We start from the raw sequence: 13,416 nt of genomic DNA, 5'->3' as shown, positions 1-13,416 counted from the left end.
TCGCCGTGTTGGAGCTTGTTGCTGTGATGATGCAGACCGTAAGGTACCGCCAAAAATCATTTCAAAAACAATTTCAAAATTAAAGATAAGGCCCCTCTTTGACACGTATGTGTATAATTAGCACTGAATTTCAAATTTAGTTAAAAGTCATATCACACATGATCATTATTGATCACCATTTTCATGATCGATCATTGCTTTCACTACCGAGTACTTGAGGACTTGTGCCCATCCCTAATAAGCTAAAATATATTACTGACAGTTGTCTCAGTAGGCATCATTCTGATGTCATAGAAGAGTGTAGCTGAAATGATCAGAGTGGGAGTAGTTTAAATTTATGGGCTTCAAGAGCTGATGGAACAGGCGAGGATTGAAGGATACGTCTGTCTGGCCAGGAACACTGTGCCAGAAAAACTATTTTAGACAGAGAGAATAAAAGCACTAAACCAAGCACATTATGAAAGGATTACAATAAGTATATCCCAAATTTCAGAGATATCAACAAAAAAAGTCATATAATGAGCATGAAAATGTCAAATATTTTCAACAGACAAAGCTTACAGAGAATAGTGTTATGATTTGTTACAGTAAAACTTTAATCAAGGGATTCAAAAGCAGCTATTCAAAGCAGTCTTAAAGGAATAAAATACAAGTTAAGCTCAATCGACAGCATTTGTGGCATAATGTTGAATAATAAAAAAACAAATTATTCATCCCTTCTTTGCTTAAAAAAATAAAAAATAAAAAAGCCAAAATTGAGGTTACCGTGAGGCACTTACAATGGAAGTGATTGGGGCCAATTTGGAAGGGATTAAAGTAGTGCCTGACCGATATATCGGTCAGCCAATATTATCGGCCGATATTAGCCTTTCACCAATATATCGGTATCTGCATATATTTTACTGATATGCGCCAATATGAAAGCTTTTTTTCAGAACAATGCAGAAAACAATGCTTTAGAATTGGTGTCATTATGTAGTTTGTCCAGCTCCATTGTTTAAAGAGCTGACTCTGAACTGACGTGGCTCTGCAGACAGGGCGGAGTTCAGCGGTGTCATCACGGTAAGTTGTTAACTAGTCTGTTAAATACATACTGGAAACTTAATAAACAATGACCCCATCATTTTCCCTTTTCAATATAACTAATATAATGTTAACCTTGTCCCTGAAAACCATGTCACTCATATCTGTTTGCTGTTAGCCAGCTATAGTTTGTCAGTGCAGTCAGTAATGTAGCAGATTGAAAGGTAAACATCAGAACATCTTTTTGCAGCTCATCAGACAATAGTGCGGTGGTGGATTGTGTCTGATGAGTGTTGATTTCATGCTATGTTGTTACCTAGTTGGTGAGACACAATGCTGGAAAGTAAAATAAACAACGTCCGTCTTTTTTCTCTCCGTGACAACAAGCTTATAGCTAACCAGCTAATCATGTAGCTACTTTCATTGTTGTCAGCTGAGTGGAAGCTAATGTGTAAACATGTATTCACCAAACTTTTTTGTTTAGGATTCACAGTTTTGTACCCCCTTCAACCAAACAATTCCAGTCGCTGCATTTATAAAATGTAATATTTAAAAATCTGGTTTTCCACCGTTGAAAGTTTCCCCTGAACTTGTATAGCAGAATACAGTGTAACACCACTGCCACTGTTTATCTTGACTTGGCAGTATTAATATAGTCAGCATACTGATGTTTATTTAGCTATTTATTTTATTTTTATTTATTCTTTATTTATTGGTCAGCAGTAGACTGATACTAAACATACAGTACTGATTTTTATTTAGCTATTTATGGTATTTTTATTTATTCTTTATTTTCTCAGTGTTCATTTCTAGAATTTGTTGACAATGTATAATAATAATAATAATGTCAAATATTCTTTGATAAAAATATTTAAGAAAGCAGCCTTCTGAGTACCTTTGCATAGTCACATCGGTGCAAAATCCACATAGAAAAGGTCTGTTTTCATTCCAGCTCAAAAATGAAATATATCGGCCACCCATATCGGTAATCGGTGAATTTTCCCTCTCTAAAATCGGTATCGGTCTAAAAAAATCCCATATTGGTCAGGCTCTAGTTTAAAGGCAGAAATGTGAAGCTTATAATTTTATAAAAGCACACATTAATTCTTTTGTTAAAACTTGTGTATTATTTGAGTTGTTTAAATCGCCATTTTTACAGTCATTTTAGGGTATTAGGGTTTGTTGACTACATCTTCATGGCAACGAAGTTGTAAAATTGGCTATAACTTTAAACAGAAAAGGTTAGTAAGTGATTTTATCACACTAAAATCATGCTAACATGCATATTATTTGTTTTATGGCAAAACTTTTGAAACAGTGAGTATTTTAACATTCACAGATTGGCTCCATTTACTTCCATTGCAAGTGCCTCACTGGAACCCAGATTTTTGCTTTTTGTTTTTTATTTTTATTTTTTTTTTTTCTTCAAAGAAAAGAGGGGCTAGTCAAAATAAATGTTTGTGGTATTCAATATTATGCCAAAAATGCTGTCGATTGAGCTTAACTCGGATTGAACCTGGCATTTTCCTTCAATATTGGCCAAAAGTGTCAACATGTAGGAATGTTACCTTTTTAGACCTTCAGATCTTTTAAAAGCTGAATTTAAAGAAAAAAGAACTGCTTTTCACACTGGCCGGATTACAGCTGACCTGTTCAAATATAATATACAGGAGCATTTGAACTTTTCAAGCCAATAACATTTATGCAAAAAGCCTGCAGACTTAAGGAAGAGAGTCATTTCTATGCAACTTAACACCAAAGCAGGTTCTTCTTTGGAAAAGGATCATGTAGCAGCGGTGACCCTAGCCAGAAAATTGTCTCACAAACATTGTGTCTGGCACAAACAATGCCTGACAGTGCACTGGAACCGGGCCTAGAAATCATAGTTCACTTATACCATTCCCATCTCTCTCCCCTTCTGTCTGGACCGTTTACACGTTTCCCTGCCAAGCGCTTGATATCGCTCCCAAACAACAATCCAAGCAGATTTTCCTAAACCTCTCATTGTGTTTCCATTTATAAGAATTTTCAATACACAACTGCACAAATATGGCCCTCAAAGCTGTTACAACACTGACATCCCTTCAATTTACAGTTGAAGTCAGAAGTTTACATACACTTAGGTTGAAGTCATTAAAACTAATTTTTTAACCACTCCACAGATTTCATTTAAGCAAACTATAGTTTTGGCATGTCGTTTAAGACATCTACTTTGTGCACGACACAAGTAATTTTTCCAACAATTGTTTACAGACAGATTGTTTCACTTTTAATTGACAATATCACAATTCCAGTGGGTCAGAAGTTTACATACACTAAGTTAACTGTGCCTTTAAGCAGCTTGGAAAATTCCAAAAAATGATGTCAAGCCTTTAGACAATTAGCCAGTTAGCTTCTGACAGGTGGTGTATTTGTGGATGCATTTTAAGGCCTACCTTCAAACTCAGTACCTCTTTGTTTGACATCATGGGAAAGTCAAAAGAAATCAGTCAAGACCTCAGAAAAAAAATCGTGGACCTCCACAAGTCTGGTTCATCCTTGGGAGCAATTTCTAAACATCTGAAGATACCACATTCATCTGTACAAACAATAGTATGCAAGTATAAACACCATGGGACCATGCAGCCATCATACCACTCAGGAAGGAGATCCATTCTGTCTCCTAGATGAACGTAGTTTGGTGCGAAAAGTGCAAAAAAGATGCTGGAGGAAAAAGGCAGACAATTATCTATATCCACAGTAAAAACGAGTCCTATATCGACATAACCTGAAAGGCTGCTCAGCAAGAAAGAAGCCAATGCTCCAAAACTGCCATAAAAAAAAAAAAAAAAAAAAAAAACAGACTACAGTTTGCAAGTGCACATGGGGGCAAAGATCTTACTTTTTGGAGAAATTTCCTCTGGTCTGATGAAACAAAAATTGAACTTTTTGGCCATAATGACCATCGTTATATTTGGAGGAAAAAGGGTGAGGATTGCAAGCCGAAGAACACCATCCCAACCGTGAAGCATGGGGGTGGCAGCATCATGTTGTGGGGGTGCTTTGCTGCAGGAAGGACTGGTGCACTTCACAAAATAGATGGCATCATGAGGAAGAAAAATTATGTGGATATATTGAAGAAACATCTCAAGACATCAGTCATGAAGTTAAAGCTTGGTCGCAAATGGGGATTCCAAATGGACAGTGACCCCAAGCATACCTCCAAAGTTGTGGCAAAATGGCTTAAGGAAAACAAAGTCAAGGTATTGTAGTGGCCATCAAAAGCCCTGACCTCAATCCGATTGAAAATTTGTGGGCAGAACTGAAAAAGCATGTAAGCAAGGAGGCCAACAAATCTGGCTCAGTTATACCAGTTCTGTCTGGAGGAATGGGCCAATATTCCAGCAACTTATTGTGAGAAGCTTGAGGAAGGCTCCCCAAAATGTTTGACCCAAGTTAAACAATTTAAAGGCAATGCTGCCAAGTACTAAAAGTGCATGTGAACTTCTGACCCACTGGGAATGTGATGAAAGAAATAAAAGCTAAAAATAATCATTCTCTCTACTATTATTCTGACATTTCACATTCTCAAAATAAAGTAGTGATCCTAACTGACCTAAGACAGGAAATGTTTCCTACAATTAAATACTGAGTTAAAATGTATTTGGCTAAAATGTGTGTAAATGTCTGACTTCAAATGTATCAAAATACAGGACCAATGAAGGATCAAATCATGCCATGCAACAAAACAGCATGACAAACACAGTAAATACTATGCTCACATCTGATAACAAAAGCAGATAGTAAGCTCAAAAAGATGCTGACAAAACAGTATTAATATTGCACGCTCAACACAAGGACAGCAGTAACTGCACTGTACAGGAACACAAAATTGCAACCAAACACAAAAATACTTTTTGGAGAAAATACAGTGTATTATTCTTAAAAACATGCATCACTCATGGTATTAAAGGGTGTTGATAAAACTATGTAATTAAACAACAATAACAGAGCCAGTGACTGTGCTTCAGCAATGTACAGGGAATATCAGGCTTCTTTGAGATGCTTAAACAAAATTTCCTTGCTGTCATCGGAGAATGATGAAACTCAGAGAACAAACTAATAGCAACCTCCTACTCAAATGAAAAGGAAATTCCCTCTTGAGTCTAAAAGTTTCCTTGTTATTGCCTTTAAGAGAACCTGCTAACGCGTTTGGAAGTTATTATCCTACACCAGTCAGAATATCAACAAACAAAACATACACTAAAAACCTGTCCCAACGTATGAATAACAAAAAATAAGTAAGTGTTTGGCAAACTGAGATTTAATATGCGCGTATTTTACCAAAAGCCGGTCTAACAGAGCGGCTAGCTGCTAGTTGGCTAATGTTAGTCTGTCAGACTGATTTAATAGATACATAACCTGGACAAACACAGACATATTCACATGAAATGGAGGTTTAAGGGAGAAACAGGGATGAGATATGTTATAAAGTGGTGACTAAATAGGTAAAAGCAACTGAATGTGGAGGCGGTGGAGAGGAGAGGCCTTTGGTGGGATACTCACCCTTCCTATTTGTAAAGACAGATTCACTCCAATAAAATCTATCTGAACGGCCCAGGTCTTAAAAAAAAAAAAAAGAAAGAAAAAAAAAAAACTGGTGCTTTTAATTTCCCCAGGTGGGTTGTCCCTGTTCCTGTGTGATTTGATGCGAAAACACCCAGCCGTTTTTCTTATTGCTTCTCTGTAGAGCAGTAGTGTCTCCTAACCACCATCTTACATTGAAACAGGGAGGGGGCGCGTTAAGCAGTGACTTTTCAGCGCATGCGCGGATGATGTCGGGAATCGGGATCGAGTTTGTTGGTATTGTAGATTTATTTATTTATTTATTTATTTATTTTATTACACTATTTTAATTATCATATCACTTAGTAAGTTTTTAATAATTTTGAGTATTTTTCAAACTTAATGTAAATTCTACATACATCCTATTTAGAGTAGCGCCCTATTTAATTTGGACGGGAAATCGGTGTGTGTTTTTTTATTTTTTTTATTTAAACAACAGTACTCACTTATTGAAGTGTTTTAAAGCCTTCATCTCTCCCTCACAGCGTCGTTTTCATTCCCGTCAAAAAATAAATATGGCGCCACTCTGAATAAGGTCACAAACCGCTGCATTTCTTCAGATCAAGAAATTAATATGCCTTGTTGCAATGACAGAAGCATATTCGATGAAGAGGAATTGGTAATGTTGATACTATACCAATGCTTCATTAGTATGAGCTTGAAAATATAATAATATAACTGGAAGGTAACTTTTTGATTATTCATTTAGGTCCAAAATCATACAAATGTAAAATGCTTGTGTAAAGTAAATGGTATTATCTGGTCAAAAACATCTTAATTTCAAATATATTACCACTATAAATAGGAATATATAAGCCATAGGATGTAAGGAGGTTGTACTTGAAGGTCTACTAGTGGTAAATTCCACTTTTCAGTTTAAAACTAAAACTTAAATTGTGCATTGGACTAAAATCCTTAACTGATTTCCTGTAAATCCACTCAGTCAATAATTAAACAATATTATTTTTATTATTATATTTAAACATTACAAGCCAATGAGATTAAGATGCATTCCCAAACCTATAGAACTCCATAATACAATTTAAGCTTAAAAATGCAATAAAAGTTAGTACCTGTGCTCTTATCACTCCTTTAGTTTGACAGTAGATGGAGACATAGGCCAAGGCTTTCAGAAAGAATACATTTGATGTACACATTAAAGGAATAGTTAAACCCAAAATGAAACCCTCATTGCCATCCCAGATGTGTATGACTTTCTTTCTTTTTCAGAACACAAATAAAGATTGTTAGAAGAATATCTCAGCTCTGTAGGTCCATACAGTGCAAGTGAAATTGACAATAACTAAGCTCCAAAAAGCACATAAAGGCAGCATAAAAGAATTCCATACCTTCAGAAGTGATCCAGTCGATTCTGGGTAAAAGAACAGACCAAAATATAACTCCTTTTTTACTGTACATCTTGCCATTGCAGTCTCTAGGGATGATCATGATTTCAAGCTGGATAACAGTTCCTAGTAGAGCGCTGGATGGCACTATGAAGTGTAATTGAGATCATGATCACCATGGAGAATGCAGATGTCAAGATTTATAGTGAAAAATTAGTTACATTTTTACCTGTTCTCACCCAAAACTGATCAGATTGCTGCTTAAGGCATCGATTTAACCACTGGAGTCATATTGGATAAATTTATGCTGCCTTTATGTGCTTTTTGGAGCTTCAAAGTTTTGGTCACAATTCATTAGCATTGTGTGGGCAAATGGAGAACATAATATCTCTATTAAAATATCTTCATTTGTGTTCTGCAGAAGAAAGATACATTTATGATGGCTGAGGCTGAGTAAATGATTAAAGAATTTTCATTTTTGGGTGAACTATCCCTTTAAAAATGTGGCTTTTTAAAGCTAAACTGAAAACAAATTAATGGTTAAAAAAGAAGTAAAAATATCGAAACACTGAATAGAATAATAAAAATGCAGCTATTGCTATCTAATTTGTTCTGTACTCTGTTGTGGAATCATGAAACACAGGAAATTAAGCTTCTTTTGTAAATAATGTTTTTATTTACATTATTATGGTATATATTTTCCAGTGTGATAAGCTGATCCTCATTTCTTAACAGACTATAGAGGACATATGTCAGCAATGTCTGTGGCCACATCCTTTAGAATGTTGCTCCTGTTCACTGTCTGCAGAATAGCTCTAAGATTACACCAGAATATTTGCTTTTTGCGCTCATCTGTGGGCCACTCCAGGTAAGTCTTCCTCCTCAGCAATGTTCTTAACTTAAGGAACTTCTTGGGCAGAGAGTCTGCTGGTATGGGCTCCAACAAAATGAAGACCATGGAGTCATCATTCACACTGATAGCCCTGTGCTGGGCAAAGAAGAGTTCATAGTTGCACCATTCACTTTGAACAAAGTTTTTGGACAGGACAAAGAGGCTCTTGTAGCTTCCCTCCATGCAATTGATTATGTTGTCCACAATCCACTTTCCAGGTTCAAAGTCTCGCTCGTGGATGCAAAGGGACAGACCTGACCCTTCTAATTTTGGTACAAGCTTGGATTCTATCCAAGCTGAGTCATGTTGACTGTAGGAAATGAAGGCATGATAGCGGAAGGTGGCGTTCATCAGTCTGTCAGCCCTTTTGTAGCTTCTCCTTTTTACTCTTATCCATACCCAAAGCATTTTAGTGTACCACATACCATCACAAGCATAGAAGGTGATGACCAGAGCAGCTACAACAGTTAATAATACTGGCAGAGCCACTGCAGCCTGCAGGCCTGGTAGACAAGACAGCCACCCAAGCTCATATCTCTCCAAGAGCTTCCCGGAAAATGATGGTGGGGTACTGCAAGTGTAACCCTGGGGCCAATCAGGGAGAAGTGACTTATTTAATGCTGTCATGAACCAAAATGAATCACAGTTACAGCTAAATGGATTGTGTCCTGCTTTCAAATTCTTCAGGTTGGGGAGACCTTCCATTGCACTCTGGCTAATGAAAGTAATTGCATTCTGGTCTATGTACAGGCTTACCAATGTAGGTGCATGGAGATCTGCTGGGATGGCCTGTATGCTATTGAAGCTTAGATAGAGTTGTGTTAGTCTAGGAAACTGTGATGTAATATCTTGGGGAATGACACTTATGCCTGTCTTTGAGAGGTCAATCTTCTGGAAGTGGGGTGACAAGTAGCTGAATACGTTATTTCCTAGATTATTGTGGCTAAGACTCAACTCAGTCAAGTGGGAAGGCCAAAAACATGGCTTGCCTATGAAAATGGAGTTAAAACTCAAGTCAAGGGACTCTAAGAACTTCATGTCATTGACATTTTTGGCAATGAAGGCAAGGTCACTAAATCGGTTATGGCTTAGTGAAAGATGCTTCAAGGCTGGAAACACTTTTTGTGATGAACAAAAACTCCACCAGAAACCAGTATCATCCAAGAGATTGTTTGACAGATCCAAAATTTGTAGCGATCGTATGGCTGAAATGAGATTGCATGGTAGGATATTCATCCCTGTGCCAGAGAACTTCAGGTAAGTTAGTTGATTGATTAATTCCATGCTTGCGTTAATAGTGGGGTATCGGTACTGGTAGTGGTGCACGCCATCAAGTATAAATGCTCGTAGATTTGTTGTGTGGTTCTGCATTGGTAACTGGAAGCCATCAGGGGTGTCCTCATTATATGTGATATTTAAAAAGGCAATTTCTTCCACAGATGACTTCCAGACATTTTTGAAAAGTTTTCCTAACACCGAGCTGTTAATCCAGGTGTCTACAATGCTTAGATTACTGAGAACATGCAAATCTTTAAGGGTCTCAAATGGGTCACTTGTGATGGTACACTGATCTGGAAATAATTTAATGAGCTGAATTTTTTTCGATTGGATTTGGTCAAAGTCCATAATTATGTTTTTAAAAATGTCAAAACGTTCACAAAAAGTAACTTTCAGAACCACTTCCTGTAAAGTTTTGAGTTGCGAAAAGGAGCCATTTTCATAGTTTTGCAATTCAGTGCCATCCCCAAATATGATTTTTTCCAAACTGACATTTTGAAGAGGAACAAAGTCTTTCACATTAACAGATGTAGCATTTTGACTGCCAATCGCAAGGACAGAAATATAACTTAAGTTACCAAACAAATCAGGAAACGCATAACTTGGATACTGATTGCTGGAAAGGTCTAGGATCCTAAGCTGGGTCAAAGGTAAATTAGGAATGGTTGTCAGATGGTTGTAAGAGATGTTCAGAACTTTGATTTCAGAGTTGCTGCTGAAGGCATCAGAAGAGATGTATTGAAGTCCACAATGTGTAACTTTCAGGAAGCAGAGATGGGTTAGCCCAGACAAGTCACTATGAACAATGCTGGAGATATTGTTGTGGGAAACATCTAAATATATGGTGTCATCAGGCAAATTTGATGGTATCCTTTTTAGGTTACCATAGGAAAGATCTTTTGTGTTCTCGGTCAATGTGGCACAAAATCCACATTTTCCATCTTCACCATGTGCTTTAAACAAAAACATTAAGAGATATGAAAGTGCTACAAGCCAGATAGTGGTCAACATCCTGTGAAAATACAAATGTTAAGAATGAACCAAATTATATGTGCCGAATTTAAACTCGCATTAAAGAATACGTTAAATTGACATTTAAATTTTGCCTGAACAGAAAATGCAAAAAACAGGTAAATAATACAACAAAAATGTTACGTTGCTCTTATCTTATACTTTTATGTTTTCTGAATGTACTTTAGTTTATTTTAACAGTTACCATTCATATAACACTATTAAAATCACTAAACAAATTTTCTAAATACATTTTGACAAAAACTATCAGAAAATTTTAATTTACCTTAAATTTCACTTGCCTTAGATGTGAAAATAAAACATGAAATTTGGTTGATGCTCAAAACGAATTCACTGAATCTCCGTCTGTGCAATTATGTAGCTTGAGCTCTGCTGTGCGCATGATTATATGGCCTTAAGACATCCCTTCACATGGTATTAACCATTAAAAAAATTAACACAATGGTCCAGTTATGTTTTTCTGAGCACCTGAACTTCTCTAAATGCACACTTCAGAACTTCTCTAAATGCCCAGAGGGGAATTCCTAATTTAGAAAATAGAGTTCAATACTATAGGAATACATTTATTTAAATACATTGTATTCATCATTTATTTCTGCAACAAGTTATTTTAGTTTAATATATATATATATATATATATATATATATATATATATATATATATATATATATATATATATATATATATATTATTATTTAATCTTGTTGAAAGTACTGTATTTAATGCCATGAATGCATTTATTTTTATTTTTATGAAAAGTTAGTTTATCAAGCAATAGTTTGTTTTATTTAGGTTAGTTCTGTTAGTTCACTAATTGTTAGAATGCTGCATTCCAAAATGACAGTTATTCATTATTAAGATATGCACCACAAAACAAACAATTTACTGAACATTTTAATCCACAAATAAGTCATGTCTAATTATTGCTGCAATTCAGGAAAAAAACAACAACTGGCAATGTCAGGAATTTATTTGATAATAAGATTTTATGGAGTATTTAACAGAAGTCACAATGTTGATGGTTTCAGGAGAAAGGAATACCCAGCCTTTCACTTTGAGATGCTGTGAAAAACAACAAATGTTTTAAGGCCAGGGCAGAAGATTTCTTTCCAACAGTTTTACAAGAAAATTTGTTTACAATTTGCATGTGATTAAGCATAATTATTTTTCTTCTTTTTTCCCCCTCACAGGCATCTTTAAGAGTTGGAAACCACCTGCAGTGATCAAATATCCTTATATGTAATACTATTATATGCAAGCAACATTGCTTAAAAACAGTGTATTATAAAACTGCTGTTTTACTCTACAAATGTAATATGTTGCAAAAAAGTAGAACTTCAGTGATGAACACATTTACATAGTACACTGAGAAGAATGTGATTGCCTATAATAACTATAGCTTTTTTTTTTTTTTTTTTTTTTTAAATATGTATAATTCAACATTTATGTATCCATCTCTGAACATTTGGTGCATAAATTGCTGACAGTCCTTTCAACTGATACTTGCCAAGGGCAACGTTGCAGGAATACATGCAAACCCAGACACCCCGCACAGTGTACCTGGTTACTACATTTCCTTGACTCAATAGCACTGCAACATTTTTTTTTAAATGAATAACAGAATGAAATAATTTCACATGGTTTCAGATCAAATGTCTTACCATATCAGATTTGAATAACCATATTGAGGCTGATGAACATCATTAAGCCCTGATCTGAAACATCCAAAAGAATACCCCAGATACCTACTTTTCTAAATTTCATTCCTAACAGGCAGTTAGTGGTGTCAGAAAAATTGACTACTTCATGCACCTAAAACACCTGCAAGAGCACAGAGACCTTCTCAACCAGCTGATTATAAATGATAACCACCACAACTCACTTTCGTCCTGTTTTTTTGGATAAATTTTAGATGGCTACCTATGTGTTCTAAAAACAAAAAACAAACAGTATATGAGGGGCCTGGGTAGCTCAGCGAGTATTGATGCTGACTACCACCTCTGGAGTCGCGAGTTTGAATCCAGGGTGTGCTGAGTGACTCCAGCCAGGTCTCCTAAGCAACCAAATTGGACCGGTTGCTAGGGAGGGTAGAGTCACATGGGGTAACCTCCTCGTGGTCACGATTACTGGTTTCCGCTCTCAATGGGGCGCGTAGTAAGTTGTGTGTGCTTCGCGGAGAGTAGCATGAACCTCCACATGCTGTGAGTCTCTGCGGTGTCATGCACAACGAGCCAAGTGACAAGATGCGTGGATTGACTGTCTCAGAAGTGGAGGCAACTGAGACTTGTCCTCCGCCACTCTGATTGAGGTGAGTAACCATGCCACCACAAGGACCTACTAAGTAGTGGGAATTGGGCATTCCAAATTGGGATAAAAAGGGATAAAAAATAAAATAAAAAAAAGTATATGCAGGATTATTATGCCATTATCATTATTGCCATGAATGACACTATAATTGAGTAAATATTGTTAAAAATATGAGTATGGGGGGCCTAGGTAGCTCAGCGAGTAAAGACGCTGACTACCACCCCTGGAGTTCATGAGTTTGAATCCAGAGCGTGCTGAGTGACTCAGGTCTCCTAAGCAACCAAATTGGCCCGGTTGCTAGGGAGGGTAAATTCACATGGGGTAACCTCCTCTGGGTCGCTATAATGTGGTTTGCTTTCGGAGGGGCGCGTGGTGAGTTGTGCGTGGATGCCGCGGTGGATGGTGTGAAGCCTCCAACGCGCTATGTCTCCACGGTAACGCGCTCAACAAGCCACGTGATAAAATGCACGGATTGACGGTCTCAGACGCAGAGGCAAATGAGATTCGTCCTCTGCCACCCAGATTGAGGCGGGTCATCACGCCACCACGAGGACTTAGAGCGCATTGGGAATTAGGCATACCAAATTGGGGAGAAAACAAAATATGAGTATGGTCCCCCTTAGTGACAGAACATAAATTTGTCACAGAATGTGTCAGGAATGAGGACCTAAATGCAGAATGATTTATTTTTATTAAATTGTTTGGCTTATAAATTTTATTAAAATAGAACAGGTAACACAAAACTCTCATGGGGGAAAGAAAAACAAATCAACACATAATCTAGAAAAAGTATAATAACTAAGACTGAACAGGAACAGACTGACTAGTAGCAAAACGATCTGACATATAGAAGAGGGAAGAGGGCACAATATATAGGCAAAGGAACATGAGGAACAGGTGAAGTCAGTTAACATAAGGACTAAACCAGGGAG

The 13,416-nt window shown here is 36.7% G+C and overlaps 2 protein-coding genes across 3 annotated transcripts in view; both read right to left on the bottom strand.

Annotated features, from left to right (window-relative positions):
* Positions 1 to 5,776, bottom strand: part of cnot4b (CCR4-NOT transcription complex, subunit 4b) — a 53,014-nt gene extending 47,238 nt beyond the window's left edge. For both annotated transcript variants that reach the window (XM_051688030.1, XM_051688031.1), the window contains exon 1: positions 5,569 to 5,776. The gene's annotated coding sequence lies outside the window, so the exon portion shown is untranslated. The remainder of the gene's footprint in view (positions 1 to 5,568) is intronic.
* A 1,891-nt stretch (positions 5,777 to 7,667) lies between these two features.
* On the bottom strand, positions 7,668 to 10,563 carry LOC127434963 (toll-like receptor 1). The gene is made up of 2 exons (XM_051688029.1): positions 10,442 to 10,563; positions 7,668 to 10,156 (listed from the first exon to the last, which is right to left on the bottom strand). The coding sequence occupies exon 2, from the start codon at positions 10,153 to 10,155 to the stop codon at positions 7,711 to 7,713; it is 2,445 nt and encodes an 814-aa protein (XP_051543989.1). The 5' UTR covers position 10,156; positions 10,442 to 10,563; the 3' UTR covers positions 7,668 to 7,710.
* Positions 10,564 to 13,416: the final 2,853 nt, after the last annotated feature.

This window comes from Myxocyprinus asiaticus, chromosome 45 (assembly GCF_019703515.2).
Source record: "Myxocyprinus asiaticus isolate MX2 ecotype Aquarium Trade chromosome 45, UBuf_Myxa_2, whole genome shotgun sequence".
Lineage (NCBI taxonomy): Eukaryota > Metazoa > Chordata > Actinopteri > Cypriniformes > Catostomidae > Myxocyprinus > Myxocyprinus asiaticus.
The sequence above is the reverse complement of the archived record's forward strand: the minus strand, read 5'-3'. Positions and strand labels throughout refer to the sequence as shown.